This window comes from Toxotes jaculatrix, chromosome 9 (assembly GCF_017976425.1).
Source record: "Toxotes jaculatrix isolate fToxJac2 chromosome 9, fToxJac2.pri, whole genome shotgun sequence".
In the NCBI taxonomy this organism is placed as follows: domain Eukaryota; kingdom Metazoa; phylum Chordata; class Actinopteri; family Toxotidae; genus Toxotes; species Toxotes jaculatrix.
The window spans coordinates 8,194,759-8,217,874 of record NC_054402.1 but is presented as its reverse complement, the minus strand read 5'-3'; the positions used below and the strand labels follow the sequence as shown (position 1 = coordinate 8,217,874).

At 41.3% G+C, this 23,116-nt stretch overlaps 1 protein-coding gene across 3 annotated transcripts in view; it reads right to left on the bottom strand.

Moving 5' to 3' along the window:
* Positions 1–23,116, bottom strand: part of tenm4 (teneurin transmembrane protein 4) — a 111,964-nt gene that overhangs the window by 29,826 nt on the left and 59,022 nt on the right. For 2 of the 3 annotated variants that reach the window (XM_041045995.1, XM_041045997.1), the window contains 8 exons: positions 18,786–18,932; positions 17,701–17,917; positions 12,826–12,945; positions 8,985–9,246; positions 7,329–7,596; positions 7,081–7,224; positions 4,347–4,596; positions 350–582 (listed from right to left, as the gene is read on the bottom strand). In XM_041045995.1, coding sequence (XP_040901929.1) covers positions 350–582; positions 4,347–4,596; positions 7,081–7,224; positions 7,329–7,596; positions 8,985–9,246; positions 12,826–12,945; positions 17,701–17,917; positions 18,786–18,932 — 1,641 coding nt within the window. Of the gene's footprint in view, positions 1–349; positions 583–3,939; positions 3,961–4,346; positions 4,597–7,080; positions 7,225–7,328; positions 7,597–8,984; positions 9,247–12,825; positions 12,946–17,700; positions 17,918–18,785; positions 18,933–21,348; positions 21,376–23,116 lie in introns of all 3 variants that reach the window. The other variant, XM_041045996.1, reaches the window with a different exon arrangement.

Below are 23,116 nucleotides of genomic sequence, written 5' to 3'. Positions count from 1 at the left end.
CAGCGGAGGACAATAAGTAAGCATGTGATCTAATGACTAATGCATCATCCAAATATGGAAGCAGCAAGAAAAAGACGACCCCAGAAAAACACATGGAAAGGCATGTTCTGAAAAATAAATTCAGTTTTAAAATAACTGAAGCTAGCAAGCTACGTGTACATAGTGATAGGGGTAAGAGAAGAGAACTGAATGTGTGAACACTGAAGAGTAAATTGATCTAGCCTCTGGGACTGTTGTCTTCAACAATGCAGCAAAATTGTCTACTACTAAAAGAAAAGACAAAAAAAAACACCCCAACTGACTTGGCACATTACACGCTACATTGATTATAATAACATCCATTCATTACCTCTGGGGTTAGTGAGAGTGGCTTCAACAGCCTTTCCTCCATCCCCACAGCGAGTGTCATCGTATGGGAGACACTGGTCACCAGTGCCTGCCACCAGCTCCAGATTCTTGGCCACATCTTTCACAACATTCAGGGATTTCACCTTGAACACCTTCCTGCTGCTGGTGTCCGAAAGGTAAACAGCACCATTCACTGGACTGGTGGCCAGGTAGTACTTATGCGCAGGGCTGTTGCTGAGAGAAGGGAAATGAGAGGAAGAAGCCCAGGTCAATAAAACTGAAAGGGCTACAGTGCTTTCAATAAGAAACATTGTGTAATACAATTAAAATGGATTCAAAAGCCATTTAGAGAGTCAATTGGGGCGCAATTACAGTTTAAACCAAGGACATGGAAAAAGGAAAATAGAATGAGATTAAACATGACATAACAGTGGACATTAGAACTCATGTACAATACAGTCAGTTTAGTTAAAAACCCCTGTTGTCAAAAGAGAGTGGATACGCCACTCGTCTGAATATGTGTGCATAGACATATAAACAGTAGACGTACGTGAACACTGTATAAGTATACAGAGAATACAAAGAATACATCTCTACTGTCTTTAAAATTATTGAAAAAATGTTAATGTTGCAGGGTCTAGAGGGTCTTTTAACACAGATCCTAATTGCTACCCCATCCCTGACCCAAGAAATCTCTGTGATATCATCTGAAAACAACAATATGAAACCACAGTGTCTATACAGCAGCAGTAGCCTGGTTATTGCTAGAAGAAGTACAAACAAGTTTGCCTCCTCTTTCCCTTGGGACTGTTTTTTTAGAGAAACACAAATGTACTGCTGAAGCAGCAATCCAAACACATTATACATCCATCAGGCAGAGATTCCAGCACAGAAAAATATCCCATTAAACTCCCAACTAAGTCAACAAAGTAATCCTTCACATCCACAGGAGGTTGCCCAACTTGACAGACAGACAAACCAAATATAGCCAGTCCTGCCATGGCAGGATGCACAGAGTCTACTTGCATACTACTCAGGATAGGTGTCAGAAAAGACAGAAAACAAAGATAACTGTAGACAAATCCATAGTAGTACAAATGAAGTGACAGAGAGGATTATTTCCAACAAAAATCTGCTCCTGTTTCTAATAAACACATGAGCTTCGGGCTAAAAAATCAAAGCATGGCACACCGTAACTAAAAACACCTGAATCCAATGGCACTATACAGTACAGGATTATAGGAGTTCCAGGCTAGAATGATCTTATTTTGAAAGTGGTAGATTTGACTGACAGATTTTACAAGCTTGTCCAAGCTCCCATAAATAAAGTTCATGCCATGGATTAAAGGTCTTTTCTCTACAGGTGTCACCTGTGAAAAAAAAGGAGTTGACTGATCCCTTTCACTAGTTGAAAAAAACAATTTGTCTAACCTATTAAAATTGATAAATCATTTAAACATATCCAGCTAAAATGCAAAATATTTACAGTTTCCAGCTTTTTCCTAATTTAATCGAATTGTAAATTGAGTGGATTTTTGACTGCTGGTCAGACAAAACAGACTTAGTGGCGAGTTTAGCAATGCAGTGTTCCGCGCCACCTTTAATATCACCAGGGTTATCAGGGCAGAATACAACACAGTTCTGCCAGACCTGATAAGCATTACAGAGAAACCTGTCAGCAGGTCGTCATTCAAAGTGGATTAAGACAGAATTTCAACTATAACCTTGGGGTTTTTTTTTTTTTTTTCAGGCTTATGGTCGACATGACAGTGCCAAAGCTTATAATTTTATAATACAACAAGATCACAAGACCAGTGGGTCTGTGGAATTGTCAACTCCAGTACATAATTTTAAATGACAATTGACCTTCAGTGAATCAGTGATGACAGCACACTGCAGCAAACCTCAGGCGCACATGTCACAATCAGCCCACTGACCAAGCTGACTGATACGTTGGTCTATAGTATATTCCAGGTACAAGCGGATGGCTCAGAAAAACGACTGCTGTCTTAGAGTAGGTCAGTAGCAGGCCTTGATAACTAGATTCTTCTTTGCATTCTATCTGCCATGTGCAATCAGCTGATACCTTATCAGCTCCTAGTTGCATGTAGAACAGTTTCAGACCCCCATAGTGATTGAAACTATGAGGCGTTATTCCCTGACCTTGAGCTATGGCCATATTCTCCATCTATATTCACTGACAACATCTAGTTTGTAGAAGATAATTGGATTTTGCTGCATGCTGGCGTGGCAATGGGGGGAGCGTGGTTGGAGTGGATGGGGACATCCTTAGTAGGGGGTCAATGAACATAGCACTGAGATCATCCACCACCCAGTCCTATCGCTAGCTCACACATGAACAGGAGGCAGTCACCCGTTTTATACAGACACATGCAGTGTTTTCCTGGATAAATCTCCTTTTTAATATGCAAATGTGTTTGGAGTACTGAGGCCAAAGGGACAGAGCTTTGACGCTTCTCTAGTCTAGCTCTAGCAAACAGAACGTGTGAGTGTGTGTGTGGGAAGTTAGTGCATATAAGCATACTAGCGTTTTTGTTCTGCGCAAAGACTTGAGATGTAAAGACTGAAAAAAGATAGTTGCAGAGACAAAAAAAAGCAAGAGAGCTTCGGAGTGTTTTGTTAACGTGGCCAATTTGGAAAACAACTGGGCTTTTCATCCTCAGTTTGACTATATGTTCCCCTGCTAAAGTCATGACCCTCTGAGAGGAAATCAATTGATAACCCTTTGCCTGAGACATGGTATCTAAAAAGGGCACACAGAGATTTCCCTCGCTACCTCCTGCCATGGAAAATTAGGTCCCTGTATCTTAAGCCACTTAAAATCTACACTGAGTTGCCATTTTAGGAAGCTCACCTAGCTTCGTACATAAAACCTTTATGAAACTTATCATATTCAGTTTTTCTATTAACACTCTGAGGAAGGCGTCGATTTAAAAACTACAGAGTCAAAGTGGCAATAGAATGACACTAACATCTCTCTGACACTGAAAATAATGTATTTCATAAAGGTTGGATTTCCTGTAGTGCGATTGTGTAGGATAGCAAATGGATATAGCAAGATGTACTTCATAAACTGGCAACGTATGTTCTTTATCCCATAGTGAAATGTTGAGATTCCTTAAAAGAAAGCAGTTCCACAACCATTTTAATTAAAGGGATACATTCAAAATCATAATGCTAGATTTACTGAATGCTTCACACGTTTGAAACAATAACATCAACTGTATATTGGACAATACAATTCGACTCTTGTTATCAACCCTGAGAAAAAGTGCAGCCTCTAATGAGTCAACAATTAGCTGCATTCTCTCTTTGCAATCACACATACAGATTCAAACAAACTATAGTGAACAAGGCACTGAATCTAGAGTTTACACTAGAGACATAGTTAATAAACCACTAAATCTATAGCTTTATGAAGATGGAAATTATGCAGTCAGTATTTAAAGATAGGATCTTCCTGCTGCTCCCAAGTGCGCTTCTGAAATGGGCTCAAAAGGTCATTTTGACATCAAGTATGTGGACTGTACCATTTTGTATATTAATTTAGGTAAATACTGTGCAGCTTACCTATGCCTGAAGTCTTTATTTCTGTCACAGTTTGACAAAAGCAGTAGAAATGAGAGAGGAAGAGAAAGGAGAGGAAATGTTAGTTGTTAGTGAAAAGAATTAATTAAAAGAGAATCATGAAACATTAGATTTCTTATCTACTCAATCAAAACTGTCTTTGCTGACATGGACAAAGAAATTAATCTTTTCCTGGAACATCTTTTGTTAAGACCCAATTACATCCACTTCAGCCTCTATCAGGGCCAAACTCCAGCTGATACAGGTGGATGAGAGAGGCAGGACCATCAATCTTGGGCCTTTAGGGCATTTCTGTCTATCTCAATCGACCTCAGTGGTTTATGACCTGTGTGCAAGCCCATCTGAGCTCACGGTTCTGAGTGAATGTTAGTAGGCTACTCCGCTGTTACCTGAGCTCCAGGACGCTGGTGACATTCCCCGTGGTGAAAATCCTCCTCACATAGTTGAAGTCCCCCACATATAGACTTCCATCTGAGCCACAAGCCAGAGCCACAGGGGCCAGCAGCTTGTTTCCGTCAGCAAGGCCATTACAGCTGGGGCAGGAGATGCTGCGCCTGCGCCCGTTCCCCATCACACTGCCGATTACAGGAGGCTGCTGGGAAATGAAGACGTTCTCTCCATTCCCCATGTGAAGAATACCTGATGAGGACACAGGAAAGAAACAAGTAACACCTGCAACCTGTTTAGGCTGAGCAGTCTGAAGACCATGGGCTGTATTTTCCAAACACTGAATGCAAGCAAAAACCAAAGTGCAGACTTGGCAAGCAAGCAAGAGCAAACTGGGGTAGCTAAATGGTTATGACTAATTTTTGTAATTTTGGTAAGCGGTGGATTTAAACAACAGGCAATTTTCTAATTGTCACTGAAAGAAGCAGAGTGTTTCCTCATAAGCTGGGAAATAAATCCAGGCCAAATTCTCCCAAAAAAAAACTTCTTAGAGAGGTATAATTATACAGCAGCCCAATAATGAATATACAGCATCCAAAATGTGTTACCAAAGGAAAGATGATGTCTCATTTGAAGGTGAATTTACATTTTCAGAGGCACTAAAAATTCCTGTCCATGTGTAATGATATGCACAAACCTATTTTATAATTAATCTACAAAAATTACTTTCATGTTAGTATACAACTACACAAATATGAAACGTGTTAACACTGTTAGTAATTGTAACCGTTGACTTTTTTCCACAGTGATTACAAAGACAGATCTGCTTACATGACTTTATTAATTCCACTTTTGCAAATCATTTATAAAATTTACATTAATGCATTAGCTAACAGCTCCATACGTTTCCTGTTTACAAATTCCTCCTATTTGATTATACAGACGAAATACTGTTTGCATTTAAAAAAAGAAATGTTGCTAAATTTCTGAAGCAGCTCAAGACACATCCTGCCATCTAAACTTCCAGAAATTTGCAAATCAACTAGGAATCTGTAGAGAACAGATTTCCAGGCTTGTGATTTTGAATAGATGTGTGTATGCACCTCTGCCAACTGAAGCCAAGAAAACTGCCCTGTGTGCCTGTTTGCAATAAGAGGTGGACCTAGTGCATGGAAACACAGGCGCAATGTCACGTTAAAATGGGGACTACAAAGCCCTTGGCACAAGTGGAATCTCTTGGAGCTAGAAAATTACCATGCAGGCACAATCACAAAAAATTGACTTGCCCCAATTAAAAATGGCATTGTGCCTGCCTTTCTACCTCCACCAGCTTTGTGCATGAGCAAAAATAGAACAGCATGAGTACAGTTCATGTGCAGGCATGCACCCACACACACATGCACGCTATATTTCCATTAGTGTTGTCGCTCTTCTCTTGGAAAACTTTCAGATATGTAAATGTAAAGATGTTCCTGCTCCCCAGTCAACGTAATCATATTTGAAATTCGACATCTGCATGTCTGCGGTAGTTTTTCTGCTTCTGATGGTACTTGGTGACCTGGGTTCTTTGAGCAGCACAACATTTGGTCTATCAGACAAGATCAGCCAAGCATCCCCTTCCTGGGACATGATTTAATCTAAGGGACTGCTGCTGCTGGGAGTAGCAGACTGATAGCAATTAAATTAGGGATGATTCTAAAAATGCTGGGCATGAACAAGACATGGAGGTGCCAAAGGGGGGGATGGGGTGGAGGAAGTAGCAGCAGAGGTGATGTGGGGGCATGTAGCAGCTCTCTCCCTCCTCCGGATGACACATTCAGACTTAGCAGGTTTAGTGTGACAGATCAAAGTGCCACCTTCCTGCGCACTTTTCATATAAGTATGCCTCATCTCCTCTGATGAGCCCTTCTAGATACAAACAGACAGTGAAACCCAGCTTGTGACAGGTGCTGGCCAAAGTTTTTCTCTCTTTATTCCTCCTTCTGCCTTTCAGGAGTAATTTGCTGGCAATAAGAAAATTGACCCCTCTCACCTAAGAATGGACAGTGGCAATAAAAAAGTCAGATCAGTCTGAGGCTACGTGACACTGCTGTATTGAAAAAGTCTCAAAATGCTACAAACAGGAGCACAATTCAGTGTTACACTAAAAGAATCATCATTTAAGCCACTGAGTGAGCATGGTGGTACTTATCTGCACATTCTGATTGATACGTGTAAAACGCAATTAGGAGCAGCAAACTTGGAGCTTGCACCACAAAAATTTGTCTATCTTAAGAAATCACAAATTCTATTATCAAGTACTAATGAGATGTAATTTTATAAAACAAGTTAAAAAAACTGCTAATTAAATGAGAAGTTTGTCCTTAGATTTGTTATTTTCCTGATATTAATGTAAAATAGTGATGTGCATTATGTTGACAGAAATTCTTAGAAAATACCTACAAGATGTCATGACTAAGGGGGCTGTTTTTGGAACTAAACACTATTATTTTTGATTACATCTGTGGGGTCGTGCATTTGGGTCCAAGTCCTTGCCCTAGCCCTAACACAAGAAGCACAACTGTACAGGAACACAAATGTATTTATCTCACTGAGATCGTTTTAAAATTCAGCAATGGAATAAATAATGTGTTAAAAGTAAGATTTCTTGCAGTACAAAATTATCTTTTTAGTAGGTGTCTTAATGAATGAGCAGCTGAGAATAGCACTTTAAAAAGGGATTACTAGCTGACTCACCACTCTGGATGTTTAAAGCATGGTGCTTATCTATAGTCCATCCTCCCAGTTTGGAGGCTGTGGTTTCGTAGCCCTGTAGAACAGCAGTCCTCTTCTCCCATAGAATAAGGTCTGGACATGACTCATACTCAAAGCCCACAGATACTACAGAAAGAGGAAGAAATAAAATTAGCATTAGTGAACCACAGGTGTTCCGGATAAAAGAAGCAAAAATATGTATTATATGCAACATAAACTCCGTTACTTACCAAATGCTTCAGATAGGCCATAGACCTTCTGGCTGTAGACGTCAGCCTTGTCCCACACAAAGTCATACGAGAGGTTGGGGGCCGCAGGAAACCACTTTCTGAACAGCCTGCCTTCCACGGCCACCATGAGGTGAACCTTCATCAAGTTGAAAGGGATTGTGAAGTGGGTGAGGGTCACCCTCAGTATTGACTTGTAACCTGGGGTCCTGCTGCTTAAATAGCTAAGCTTCATATCCGTCCCTGGTATCGGTACTTCCTCCTGAAGAGACTATGGACAAAAAAACAAAGCTTATCAATGACAGGAAAAAAATTTTACATCTTTAAGCTAGGTGATGTGAACTGTAAATACTAAACTGATTAGAAATTCTTTTCTTCAATGTTTATGGTAGGATTAATAACATGCCTCTTTATATCATTTTTTTTTTGTCATTCCTGTGATCAGTAGCCACCAAAGATATTTTTAACAGCCTTGTCTTCAACGGGAAGATTAGAAACATCAATTAGAGGACAATTATACTCATGCGTTATACACAAACCGTTGAAGGATTTCTTCATTATGTACTCCAGTAAGTATTTTTCATTATCGATTTAATAATAGCAGGTCCTTCATGAGGACAATAGCCTTCCCTGCAATCCATATGACAATAGCATCACAAGAGTGCCCTTGGGCTCAGAGCTTGTATAGTCCAATAATATAAGAGTAAATTTAGTAGAAGACAACATTAAAGCCTTAGGAAATTTCAACCGAGATCAGACCTGCAAGCTCCTGATGATACAACCGTAGGTCAGCACTCAGACATTGTACAATGTTCGCATTTAGGATCAAGGGTCGACAGCACAGGTTTGGTTGACCAATTCCTCTCTGCTCTAATTAAGTCACCTCTGGTCACTTGTCTCCACAGTACAGAACAGTGTGACAATTAAAAAAACTGCCCAAAGCAACGTTGGTCAGTAGACATGTCACTTACAATCTGTTTCTTTTTAAACGTTCACAGAGTGTAACTTTGCCTGGTTAACTGATCAGAATTCCCTTTTCTATGGACAATTGTAATTTGGATGATGTCCCTGTATAGTGCGATTACAGCTCAAGGAATAGCAAAGGCAGGGCTGCTATAAATAGACTGGACTGCATACTAAATTCACTGATATGCCATAAATCTTATGAAGCAAACTGGGAGACAAAGTAATTAGAGAAGGGCACAGAGATGCCTGCTAGACATACAGTAGCCACATATTCAGACCATGCAAGTGTGTGCTTGTACCAGCAAGATACATACACATGTAGACAGATATCAAAATATATACAGTCATGAAATATGAAAGCAAATCCTTTCAAGTGGCACTTGTATGCTTAACCTGGGAGCCTACAACCCAGGAGAAATTAAAAATGCCCTGGCTGTTTTCTCTGCGTGAGGTAATCATCATCACTCTGCATTGAGACAGTACAATGCACACAGTAAATCGCCCAAGTTCCGCAGACCAATTACACTAGAGAGATAAAATCACAGGACTGCCCTGAGCCAGAGTTCCTATTACACTTGTACTTGATGAATAGTCTTCATAGTCTCTCCCAGATGTGTGGCATGAATCATTTGCAGGAGAGACCCATGTAGATCACAACCTGCAGGGCAGTGAAGGTGTGCGGCGGAGCTTCACCTGGATTTCGGGAACGACAGTCCCCCTTTCAGAGCAAGAGCCAGCAAATGCGGTGAGTGGAGCTGGGGACACCACGGGGCTGGGCCTGGTAAAGCTGCTGAGGTCACAGCTAGGGATGTCATTCTCCTCATGCCGCATGACAATGGTATCCATGACAAAGAAGCGTCCCCATGGCAACCAGAGAGTGTGTTCCTGGGTGATGAATGGAGCACGCTCAAAGCGCAGGGCTATGGCTATGCCCCCATTGGTCACCAAGTCAAAACTGGAACATAGACATGCACAATGTCAGAGAAATGAAATGATGTGTCTCAAATATATACTGTAAGCAATGAATGCACTTTGTTGTGTGTTGGAGACCAAATCAAGCCATGTTATATTGTGAATATAATTAACATTTTCTAATTAAGTGTTGTTATAGCAGATCAAACAGTAATAAATTCTTGTTTTAATAAATGAAGGCTAAGGAAAAGGATGCTGTTTCATTATTTAGCATTATCTTACAGGCACACACACAGGCTGAAAATGCAACAGGATGATTGATCACAATCTTAGTAGCACATCTCTTAATTAATGTCATAATCAGGGGATTTTGTTTGAAGAAAATAGTGGATGCATGCTTTGAGTTCAGACACAACTGTTTCACCCACGTGTGTGTGTAATGCACTGCTCCTGTGCTCACATTTATATGTGAGAGAGAGAGAGATTTGTGGTGCAGGATAGAGGCAGCCGCCACTTCGCTATCGATCCCTTAGATGAAGGCTGTCCACTCTAACATCAGTCTAAAAGCCCTGCAATGCAATCCCATCTACTGTTGCATTAAAGAGCCTCTGCCTCTGGACTGACCTGAGTGGGTCTCAGTAAACAGGCTGAGCTCTAGCAATTTCATCACCTCTAACTGCTGCATGGTGACAACAGCATGCCTGCACCTGCACTGGACTTCTGCAGCCCTTGTCACTTTTCTCTAAGAGCCAATTAGCACCTGGTCACCTACAGGCTCTTGGGACAGGGCCTCATCCTCACAAGGGAGGCATCTTTTCCAAATTACAGGTAAAAAAGCAGGTTCAAATAGTGGTCTCTAAACTAGGTAACACCTCTCTTGGTTTAAGCTCCTATATAAAGAATGTGCTCAGTCTAACCTCCCTTGAGGGTGAGCATCTGATTGGCTGTGCAGATAAACAAAGGTTTGTTCCGCCCTTGGTGTTTTGCCCTTGGCTGGGTGTGAGTAGAGTGAGTTTGTCCAGCAGTACAGAGGCTGCATCGCTGATGGGGGCTGTGATAGTGCCACCCTTGCGGTGCCATGATCCGTCAGCAGCCATGCAGCTGTAGCTGGTCAGTCTGCATGACACCTGGCTGGCTCAAGCTATGCACGCTCAAAACACTTCTGGACAGATACCCAGCGAGGGCAGCGTGGCCAATCGATGGTGGGATTCACTGGCTGTTATCAATCATGACAACAGCCTTAAGCCATGTGACAAAACTTATTAAGCTACCTACAGCAGCCGTGCTTGCTTCTGGCCTGAGGAAATGCATCAAGCTCAAAGAGTTAACCCTGCCAATATACACAATCATTTCTCAGCCAATGTATATTTATACTGAAGTGGGTGGTATCTACTTGAAGTTGAAGTGAATCAAGGAGACAGAAAGAGTTGGTAAGAGTGAATAAGGGCTATATACTGTAGATGCTCAAGTGATAAGTGTAGTAGGTGTAGTTGGCTCTTTATGTGTGATTGAAATGGGTGAAAGTACATTAGTACAAAAAGTACAAACATAAAATATTAAATAATACTCATTTTAATAGTATTCAGTGTAAGTGAAAGTAGCCATTATACAGTGCCACCTTGGGTCATTAGAATGGATCTTTTGAAAAAACTGCCAATTCATCAAGTGTAGTTTATATCATGGCTCCTATAGATGTCCTTGCAAGCACCTAATAATGTAATAAGCTGGAATCTATGTCAGCATTTACTCATTATTGGAGAAAAGCATAAAAGGGAATGGGTCTGTCTCAATGCTCAGCCAGTCAGAAAGTGGCTACACAGCTGTAAAGAAACTAAACTAACCTCTTTTGTTTAGGCCAGAAAACTTTTCAAGATAGTGGAAAAGGTAATTTAAAAAACTAAGCCCTTGGACAATAAAGAACACATCATAAAAATGAGTCGAGACAGCTTTCCTATTTCTAAGTGGCTGAACAGGTGCATTTCTGATTTCACGCTGCACTGAGCGTGTTTACAGTGATTGCAGGGGAGTTGCAGGAGACTGGGCATGTTTACAGGGGAACCTGGGAGATGGAGTAGTGTTTACACATATGCTGGAAGGGAGAAAAGGGTATAGAGCTTTGCAAAGGAAAAACAGAGTGATGCATAAGAAAAATGGGACACGCATAAATGGGAAAAGGATAGAGATGAGGGAAGCCAGTGCAGTGGAAAGGACATGAGACCTGGGCTCAAGAAAAGCACAGGAAATAAGTAGAAGAGTAGTGCCCAGAAAGGAAAGGCTTAAGGGCAGTGGGAGATTAGAGGAGGAAGAGCACGAAGGGATGGAGAGCAGATGAAATCAGTGAGGAAGGTGAAGATGATGAGGTGGAGATGAGAGATTTTTGTAAATCTAGGAAAAAGAGGAGACTGACAAGAAGATGGAAGGAATGAGCGGAAGCAAGAATGATCAAGATCAAACTGGCGGCAAAAAATGTGAGCCTTTAGAGTGTCAGTGACTGATAAAAGTGTCAGGAGGAAGTGGGGCTTGGAGAGCAAACACCACTTCGTGCTGTGCTGTGATAGAGGGGCTTGGTTTGCCACAAAGCCTTACTAACACTGACTACTATGAGAAATACAGGGGATTGGAGATTGAGAGTCTGTATAGTATGCGTGTGCAATCTGATCCAAAAGCCAAATTCAGAAAAGAGCAGAAGCTATGGAGACAATATTTCCCAAAGTTTTTCTCTCAGGTGTTTCTCTTTCACTCCAAGAAACACAATGAAACCAGTTGGAGTTTTTTTTTTTGTCTGTATTTCTCTAAGAAACTCTCCTGGAGCCAAAGCAGCTGGCACTCAAAGAAAGCTACACAGAGAATCCAGAGTTTTTCCTCCTGGTATTTAGAACACTTCACCACAACAGTTTATCTTTCTCCAAAGGGGTTCTAACGGTGCTGTAATGACTCAACAAGAAGCTAAATGCTGAGTTTATTAAAAGAGAGGCCGAAGATGTGGGATTGTCTAAAGAATATAGCTGTAATGACCTATGTCAATCTCTACATGTAGTATGTATCATTTTATGGGTGTAGTTTTAAAACAACGGCATAAATAATTAATGTTAGGGTCAGGATTATATTTTTCACCCTTGACATCAATAAAAATGAAATGAAATATTATTCAGCTACAACAAGAGAGGAGAAAGATGCTAATTAATTGCAGGTCTGTGGCCCAAACTTAAATGTCTCACTTAATTCTCTAAATCCTCCATTGTCAAATAAATAATGTCCATCTGCACTATGTTTCATAGCCCCAGTGAGCTGCTTTGAATTGGCATATTTTATTCTTTCCCCTCCCCTGCTGCTACTGAAGCATAACTTATGAGTGTACCAGAAGGGCTTTGTTTGATTTCTCTGGGAATTGAGCCGAGAACTCCAAAATTGGACCAAATGAAAGCACAATGCAGATCAATGGCGGCACAGTTTGCTGTGGCAACTGTTTTTTTTTCCTGCCATCATTAGAATTCAGCACAGCTAAACAACAGTATTTGACAATAATATAAATATCATTGTCACATCACTGTGCGGCACATTTAGGTAGCAGTTAGTGGCATTTGTTTCTACATGTGTGCGGATATAAAGAAGAAAGTTTTACCTTCCATCCTGCCTTGTAATTGTGTAACCGTAGGATGGGTTGCTGATGAAACTGATGTTGACTCCAACCAGCGGGGTTCCATCCGAGGTCACCACTTGTCCACGAATGACACAAGCATGACTGTATGGGAGTGAGACCAACACAGTTACAATGATGGAATACTTTTGGACCAGTGTAAATAAATACAAGCCAAAAACAGTAGTCCTGCAATGAATTCTGTAAATCAGAGGTGGCACCTCACTCATGTAGATTGGGATGGATAAAACACACATTTCAATGAAATAAAAAAACATCACCAGAGAGTCAAAAACATACCATGGGGATGAATCAACACCCCTCTTAGTGTCAACAAAACTGAACATTTTAGGTGGGATTTTTTGCAGGGCAGGATATTGGATTGCACTGGACATAGGTATAGCTATTAGCAACCCAACAATGTACAAAACAATAATATAAATAAAAGGCAAAGAATCTTTTCCTTGCAGAAACAGAAATTAACCAACACACAGTAAGTATGGTTATTATCAAAAGGAAACACTGTACACAATAAACACAAACAGCCACAACAGAAACTGAATAAAACAGCACCTCCTAGGTTCCTCTAAGGGTTTTTCTATCCAGAACGACTGGATAATGAGATAAGGAAGCTTTACTTTGCTTTTGCTCTAATTAAAAAAAGAGGATTTATCTTTTCTATTATGGAATGCGAGAGAGTGAAATAATAAGACTGCAGATTGCAAGACTTGCTTGGCTGGTTATCAAGACCTCGACAGATTTCCAGACTGACATCAAGTCTCCAGAAGCTGCATAAATTAGATCTGATCATCAGTCCCCACCAATCAATAGTGGGAAGTCATCCAAATTCAGCTCCTAATCTTACTGAACTGATGAGTTCAGACCTTGCTGTATCACATCTCCCTTGCTGAGTACTGCCCCCGTCATTAGCAAGGCCCAACTCATGGTCAGCCATTGTTTCTGTGGTAGTTTGCAAAAATTCAGTCCCCTAACAAATGCCTTGCTGCCACTTCTTCATTGGACCATGGCTATTTTTAATACATTTGGGTCTTAAACACTGCCACGCACTGGAAACAATTAACACTAGCGTGTTAGCAGCTGCCCTCAACATGTCCTTACCAGAGGCAAGATCATTCACCCCACACTATCCTGGTCCCCAGGAACCCAGTTTTATGTTAATTAGGCCGAGTCTCCTTCAGAAGACCTTGGTTGTCCACCACTACACTGTAAACAAGCAAGGGGATACTGCTCTGAATCCTTGGGCTCATATCCAAAGATCTATGTGGATGCATATGCATAGAATTACTGCTAAAGTTAACCCAACACTGTCCTGGCTGTCTATGGTTAATCATTCATGCTGGCAGTTTATTTTAGAGCCTTGTTTGAATAGGCAATCATCCACATTTTCTTCAGATGGGGCTCTGAAAGTGGAACTATCTCCTTCCTGCCTCTGTGAGCCACATGGGGAGATGATTCCTCGCTGTCAAGACAAATGATTTAAATATTGACATCAAATACAACAGAGAGAAAGAGCAGCAAAGGAATCGTGAAGCATTCGCTGCAGAAACTTCCCCTCTGTATGAGATTTCACTCGTCCACGTGGATTCACAAAGTCAAAAGGGACTTCACAATATCTCCAGAATCCAGTTTATCATACATCATCCACAGAGGACAAAGTGAGGACATGTTGTGAAAAATAAACAGGTGAGGCCCCTGAACCCAGCAGGAAATCATTTCTGCTTTAGGTTCTTTTAAGAGGGAGTATTATTGATGATAAAACTTGGTCCAGTCAAGTCTTGGGGTGGATTCTGCCACAGATTTTTGCTATGCATGAAGCAAATGCCCCTCACTGCTTCACTGCCCTTTTCACATGAAGAACTCGCAGCATTTGAAATAGCAGTTCTGAACAAACTTTCCATTCGATGTCACTACTGGAGAAAATTCAGTATCAGTAATTTAGTAATTTTCCTAAGTTGGCGTGTGAGTCAAGGTTGCTGCTAGATTGTTAGATTATGCTTTTTGGATATGGTACAGTGAGAGGAGAGGAGAGGAGAGGAGGGATGAAATACTTACAACTAATTACGGCAGTGATTCATGAAAATTTCTACTTTTATTTTAATTTACCACAATCTTACTGTTTCCACAGAGATGGGTGTGTCGCTGTGGAAACCAAATGACTGCTAATGAAACTGAATAACCACTGGTGAAAAAATCTCACACATAGATAGACGTACAGCAGTTACACAGTATAAATTTGTAGCATAATGGGAAAATAGCCCCCTTTACCAGCACGTAATTGTGAGGAAACTACACTGCTCAGTAGTATTTCAGACAAAATAAAAAATGCATGCCAGACTTAAGTATAGAGAACTTTCAATGAGCAAGGCTAATAAATGGTACCATCACCACAGAAGCAACAAAAACATCATTACCCACACAAATGACTTGATTATAGGGTAAACCCTGCTGCAAATGTAAGCATGTCCTTGCAGCCCCCTCTTTCCCTGTCTGTATGTTACCCAGCACAGTGTGGAGTGCAAAAAAAGGAGACATCAAGGTAAATTTTTAGCTCTCCAAATATATAATGCTGCTAAAAGGGATAGTGCACATGGAGAAGAAAACAAACAAGAGATTTTCTGACACTAATGGCCTAACGCTAATAAAAGAGTTATAAATAAAATAATAAAAGCGCAAGCCTGTAAATGAAGCAAATGGCTTCTGCCTTGCGATTATAAGCCAGCTATCAATCTTTGCCCAAATTGTTCCATGGACAAAGTCCCTGTTTACTATTCTAGTCAGCATCCATTGCCGGGCCTTGGCAGTCTCTTGTATTATATGTCATGGTGGAGAGTCGAGACATTTTATGCAGTGGCAGATGCTTTATTCAGTGGCACCTCTGCAGCTTTTTGTGGTGGAAAACATCAGAAATAGCCCTCCAACATGTCTACTAGCATGAGGAAGTGGTTAGTGGATCAATAAGGAGATGATTGGGTGACCAGGGCAGGCATATCAGGAAGATGGTAAGATTGTGCCTGTAAGGCTCATCTGAAGCCTAGAGCCCCCTGTCATAACCGCTCATATCTGTCAGTGGGTGGGGAATGAATACCAAGCATGAATAATAGATTACCACTGATATTTTTAGGTGAGCCGAGTCTTCCAATCTTGCAGCTCATCTCTGGATTCTTGATTTTACTTATTTATGGCTGCATCTTCTTGTGAGAGAGACAAGAGTATTACTCAACCCTCTACGCCTCTTCCTCTGTCCAGTGAAGAACTGCAAAATGTTGAGTGGTTCTTGAAAGCCAGAAAAATGTCAATGAGGGAAAATGTCACCAAAGTGTGTTACAAGTGCTTTTCTCAAGTATCGGCTGACACTAGCACAAAAAAATTTGAAAAAAGGCAGAGTTTGAATTTGACAATGACAGCTGATTTATTGATCTTTTATTTTTTTCATTTCTGACTGCAAACTGTGTGAGGGGCGACTGATGTCTTATCACATACAGACAGCTATCTAAGGCATAAAAGAGCAACATGCTCAATATGCGCAGCGTAGAGATGAAAACATGTTTTACTGCAAACAATGAGGTAAAATGGACAGCATTAGGTTAGCAAACAGCACACTATTTGCACATCTCAGCTAGAAGCCAATACTAAGATGTGTTGTGTTGCAAATTATACTCAAGGAAATGATCCTGCTGGAGCAGGGACACTTTTGAAATTGATTTTCCCTTCAAGTACAAAGCAACAGCTCTGCCGAACTAAAAATAGTGACGTCTCAAACCACAAACTTCTGCCATCATCTTGAAAAAATGTAATTAAAAAAAGCCTCAAATACTCCATGCTGTGGCGTTTGTTTTGTCAGCTGTTTTTGACACCATTCTATAAAATTTCATCACCAGAGACTAAAAAAAAATTGAAATATTCTCGACTTATTTTATTCACTATTTTGTTTTGTTTGTTTCACAGGAGTATAATAAGCCAAGATGAGAGAGATCCATAAGCAAGTGGGATGCAAATAAGGTGACACAGCCTCACAAGCGATTAAAGATGAAAAGAGAAGGAGACAAAGGAAAAGAGAGGCAGGGGAATCTTATGGGACTTTGACAGCCATCCTGCCTGATATGAAAGGATCTCAGATTCCACAGCTGGGGTGTCGTGAGCTCTGCCTCTGGGAGAGGGCCTCAGATGGATTACAGTAGGAGTAATCACAATACATGAATATGAGATGCCTTTCTTGCCAGGGAATGCTCTTTGCTTTTTGCCACATTCTATGTTTGTCCATCATCATCTGTCCATCATCCGTCTAGCTATGCATGCCACCGCTCCCTGCCCATTTCAGCCTCCATTGCCTATAGCCGTCTGACTCACACTGACATTTTGGTCTGGGTTAAAGAAGGCAAACATTTTACACTCACTAAGATCTATCAGTGCAATAACCATAGCATTGTAATTGCACTGGCCTACATTAATAATGAAAGCAACCGATTGATTTGTGCTTGCACCTTAAAAGTTATTACTTGTATGAGGGTAGCTATAATGCAAGCTCAAACCGGATCACAGTTAAATCCATTGGAAACGAGCAGAGCTGCGCAGCTGTGTATACAATCCAGTCAAGCATCCTGAGCAGCTGAATTAAAATGTGAAATATAGTCCAGCAATTACTAATTTAACTGACTCAACTGAATGGAGTATGTGATCACAAGACACTGATGCATGAAAGACCCATGACGATGCAGAAAAAAGAGAATTCAATTTAATACTGAAATCAAAAATCCCTTCCCAGGAGAATAATAGCGTTCGTCTGGCTACAGAATGTCACACTGGATGGTGTCTGAAGGGAGTAATACAAAAGTCACTCACTTGCCATCGAAGGGGTTCGCTCCAGGGATGATGTGGGTGCTGTCCCTGCCCACCAGGAAGCGTACCCGGTCATAGAAAGTCTGCAGGTTGCTCTGTGCAGAGGACATCTGTGTCTCCTGGATGATGTCCAGGGGGTCCGGGGAGCCCACACATAGAGAGGTGGTGTGACAGGTTGCCTGCAGACAGCAGTCTGGATCCATGCAGTCCACCAGTCCATCTGACAAGGTCAAACAAGTCACACACATGATCTCATTAAGCACCTACCTGGACATACACCTGGCAAAAGAAACCAAGCACATATATTTGAGTCCATGGGGCAATATTAATTTTGACTGCTGTTTTCTTACATGACCAGAGCCATGTCACATACATCTCATCCTGGAGAACATTTACAAACCCTCGAGCAAGGCTAGTGGTTCTCTATCTGTAATTTAGATGAAATAATACAAGACAGAGAGAGCTGCTGCGCAAGGCACTTTACTTTGCTGAAGTGGGTCATTGGACTCCCTACCCTTTGCTTTCAGGGGCCTATCTGGCCAGATGGGTGATAAAAATAAACCCTGCTGTCAGGAGTCAGTCAAATCCCCAGCAGCACCCAGTCTTTGCCACTGAGAGCCCTGTGGCCCCTAAACAGTGATGGGGAGACAAACAGCCCCTGCATAAATAAGGGATGCTAGCGCATAGCTCAAGCCCAGAATGAGGTCTGGAAGAAAGGAAGTCACGTCTCCCATTTGGCCTCAAGAGTGGTGCAGCCCCTGGCTGGCTCTGTGTGTGTGCCTGGCTCTGCTTAAGGCTAGTTAGAGGGCAGAGCTGGGACTTCCTCCTGGGGCCCGTGCATGCTTGGGGGTTCATGCCAGCTACTCTGCTTTTTAATAAAAACCTGTTGTCCAGGTGACTGACTGGAAGCCATTCCTCATCCTCACCTGCATAAGAGTACAACTGAGCCTGGAAAGCATAAAGCAGGAACAGTATACTCTCAAGCACAAAGGTGGTTAATTCTATAGTCAAATCATGTCCAGTTAAGAGTCCCTGTTGATGCTTTGCCAGTGTCAGAAGGTATTGCTGTGTTTTGTTTGTGATTTTACCTCCATCGTTGTCCTTGACATCACTGCAGGCAGTTTCCATAGAGGTGTCACAGCCAGTGCCCCTCCAGCCCAGCTGGCACACACAGTACCAGCCATTGTTACCCAGAGTGCACCTACCATTTCCATTGCACAAACCAGGACAGCCCTCTGTATAACAAAAAAGGACAAAGACAGAGGTCGGCACAGAATATCAAATAAAGTAGGTGTAATGGGAAGCAGATGAATGCTGTATATTGTTTGTTAACAATCTCCCAACAATAAAACAATGGCAACGGTGCGGCTTGTTGATGACAATGGTTGGTTGCTAATATTTCTCTGGTAGTGAAGCAAAGTCATTTTAAGATTTTAAAGGGGTGAGGGTGGCTATAATGACCCTCAGCTGAAGTTGATTAATATGATACACCTTTTGTGAAGCTTCTAATATCCCTTTGCAGTAAAATCAGATAAGAGGGATCTTCTAAATCAATATTCACTCATTACTACAGTAGATTGGCCTTCTGTATCTATGCTACTACAGCTGGGTAATGAGAGCAGTGGTGTACATGCTGGCATTCTTGCACATAATTGGATCCGTTTTTATGTGATTTTCGAATGTGACGGTCATTATGATCCTAGCATTATTGCTACTACTGCTGTCGTCTGCAAAAGAGAATGCGGGGCAACAAAGCCGTATTAGTTATTGAAAGAAGATCTATATCAGTACTTGCTCTCTTTTTTGATAAATTGTCTCCAGACTCTTCTTAGAAATCAATAAGATTATCCCTTCAGGGAAGGTGTGTGTTCTGTCATTAACAGAAGCAGAATGCAAAATAAAATAGCAGGAAGTGGATTCGGCTTAGCTCAATAGCATTATGCGGGGAAGGGCTTTGCTTGCACCAACTGTGTTCCCAGGCATGTGACCCCAGGGGAGCTAAAAGCAGGCTGGAGCAGAACGACAGGTGAAACATTCCTCTGTTTCACTCTGGATAGGTCTTCACAAGGGCATAGATCAGAGGATTATCTCGCCCATTTTTCCAGGGCTGTTTGGAATTTATCTGGCACCTTATGATCCGTATCCCCTCGCTGAAGCAGAGGCAGAGGGTAACATCTCCAGATATCAAACGCACAAGTCTGTCACAGTTTGTGTTATTAACAAGCTGTCTTGATAGAGGGAATGCTAAGCTGACCCATTTTATCAACTTGAGAGACTGGGGCGGCTGTCTCAATGCTCTTACATCACACCGGGAGAATAGAAATGGGAGAACGAGAGAGCAAGAAAAAAGGAAGAGAGATGGGTGCGGTTAATGGGAGACATTTATTAAAGGGAGAAAGATCAGCTGAGGGAAGAAACAGTGATGTGAAAGAAACAGAGATAAGTATTTAAGATAAAGGTAGACGTAGCACCAAGAATAGATGGGTTTTGTAGATCACAACAATCCACAGTTATACATATGTTTGCGCATTAATCTCTTATAAGTGGTGATTTAAAAACATAAGCCCCAAAAGCAGAATTAAAATTCAATTTATTTGAACAACAACAGAAATTGTGCCATTCATTTACACTTTACGCATATACTGCAGAGTAGCAGCACGGGTTTTTGTTGAACTGTGAAAGGCTCCATCGAATCTGTGCCAATACAGGTAAGCACCAAAAGAAGCAACCAGCAAACAGACTATTCAATAATGGGTCTAAATTGCGGAGCATTCATAATTTTAAGAAAAATAAATAATCCTGTGTCCATTTTCTTCTTGTTTCCCTGAAGACAGGGACTCACTGCTGAAGGCTAATGCCATTAGAAAGTGCCTTGACACGCTTGGGCATTAGCAGTCCTTTTATTGAGCAAATGGACAAAACAACTCTGGTTGGACCAGTGGAGACAGATGATTAGTAAGCTCTGAATGTTTATTACAAGGATAAATAAAGATCCGCTCTCTGTTGGCACCAGTGCAACTTAATTGGCAGCCCAACCAGAGAGGAGCCCCTGCTGAGCCCTGCCCAAGCCTGCCTGAAACAGCTCCAAACGTGAGGGTGCAAGTATTCGAAGGACTCCTCTGGCAGCCGCTCTCATGCCAGGTGGTCCATTACCAAGGACACAGTGAGAGTGAAAGAGGGAGCTGGAGGCAGAGAGGCAGGGTTGCTACAGAGCCTCCACCCCCTGCTTGCCCTGCACCAACCAGACCATGAACTCTTTTAATTAGATAGGATGCGTCCTCAGCACCTATCAGGCCCTGCTCACAGCTGCACACTCATCCATAATGCATGGCACAGGTTATGAAGCCCATTTTCCAACATCCCACTATTGAAAGCAAGGCTGCACACAAACCAGATATTCAACACAAAAAGAAGGCAGCACAACTTGATTCACCAGGTGCGAAAGTGCTAAGTGGAGATTATTGTGTGACAATATGGCAAAAAGTTGATGGGTGGTGGAGATCTTTAGAATGAGTTGTTTGGGGCAACAAGAGGTGCATAGTGTTTGCATATGTCAATGTAGGGGAAGAGCATGGTGTGTGTGCATGACTTAATGCTGGCTGGAGTTACAATGGGAGGAGGGCAAAATAGAAGGAAGGAGGAATGCCATACCTTTCACTACCTTATCCAGATAGTGAGCTTAGGAGATAAAAGACAGGACATATAAGGGAGGTTTGAACAGTGCCACTTCCATGACAAGACAGCAAGGCAAGGTGTTAGTTTACATTACAAAAGGCAAATTATAAAAAAAGGGGGAAAAGTGCAGTCATGAAGCGAAATCATGCATTACAAGCCACACAACAATTACGAGTCAACACAGAGGGAGAGAGATGGAGACGGAAAAAAGACGGGGGAGGGGGAACACAGAGAAAGAGGATAAGAGAAAGAGAGAAATAAAGAAACAGTGAGAGAGAGGGTAAAAAAGTGATATGTTCAGAAAGAACATTTCAATCTGTCCCCATTTATCAACTGCCAGGATCGGCAGAATATCTCAGGGGAGTATTTCAATAGCAACATGATTGATGCACATATTACCACCCTTAAATCTCTCAAGCAATATCAAACAGGAGGTCAGGATGTTCAACAAAAAGCGCTTTTAATCTTGAAACACCTCTATAGACAATGAGGTCACCAGAGGCTTTGGCAATGGTGGGGCCGTATCGGACCTCCTGTGCCCCACAGCATGGGGCTTGGGGCCAACACAGAGCTCTCAATAATGAAAATTGATTTAAATTGAGATCTTTGGCTTCTTAATGGATGACACTGAGGAATATTCTTGTCGAGGGAATGGGGATCTCAATATGGCACTTATAAAAGGCCCATCAATAATGTAAGGCCAGCATATAAAACATTCACAGACTGAGTCAAGGCTCTGTACTCAGGCAACTCTGCTCCAAGACATGCATGAGAATTCTGTGAGAAAATCTCATCTTTATCTATTTGAATATGTAGCAAAGCTTTCACCTATAAGGACAGCATTCTCAACTTTTGTCCAATTTCTCTATTGACTAAAATGTGTGACAGTTGCAAATTTCTTTTCATTGAAATTCTGTGGCAGAGGGGGAAGAGATGACTTTTGTGTTCTCACTTCTTCTGTGATGTGTGTTGAGTATTTGGTTCATAGAATGATAATGGGTGACTTACTATGTTAGGCTGTAACTATCAAAGCAGTGGTGAGTTGATTACTTGTACTACTAGTAAAAACAGTAATTAACACAATGATCTGCATGGGGCGTTTTTTTTTTTTTTTTTTTTAAGTATATTCGTTTGGTTAGTTTAACCAATAAAAATGCATCATATTTTATATGGTGCCACATATTTTGTATGTAAATATTACATAGGTTGAACTAAAATATTCAAGTAAATGTGGAGTAAAAATATTTTCCCTTGAAATATAGTAGAATAGAAGTATAAAGAAAGAAATGTATTAGTCCAGCAAAGCACCAATATCTCAAAATTGTGTGTATGCACACTACTTGAGTAAATGTATTTAGTTACTTTCCACCAATAAAATAAAGAAATAAAGAAGAAGAAAGTAGTCAAGCAGAAGTAGAGAAAAGATGAGAAGAGAAGCAACACAGCAACAGAATGGTAAAGTTGCAATCTTGCAAAGCAGGCATCACATAGCATGTCCTCTGGATGGTCTCCTCTGACGTTCAGAGAAGGTTTGACAGTCCAGACACCAAATATCATGAAGCTAACTGCATTGAAAGACTCATCTTGACTTTATCAATGAAACTGTCAAACCTTAGAACATCCATCACCATAACTCAAAAATATCTTCATGCTGTCCCTCTGGCAGTAAGCATTTCAAACAGAGGAGAAAGGTCACAAACAAAGGTCAACTCTTACCTATGATAACAGCCTTACTGCTGTTGTT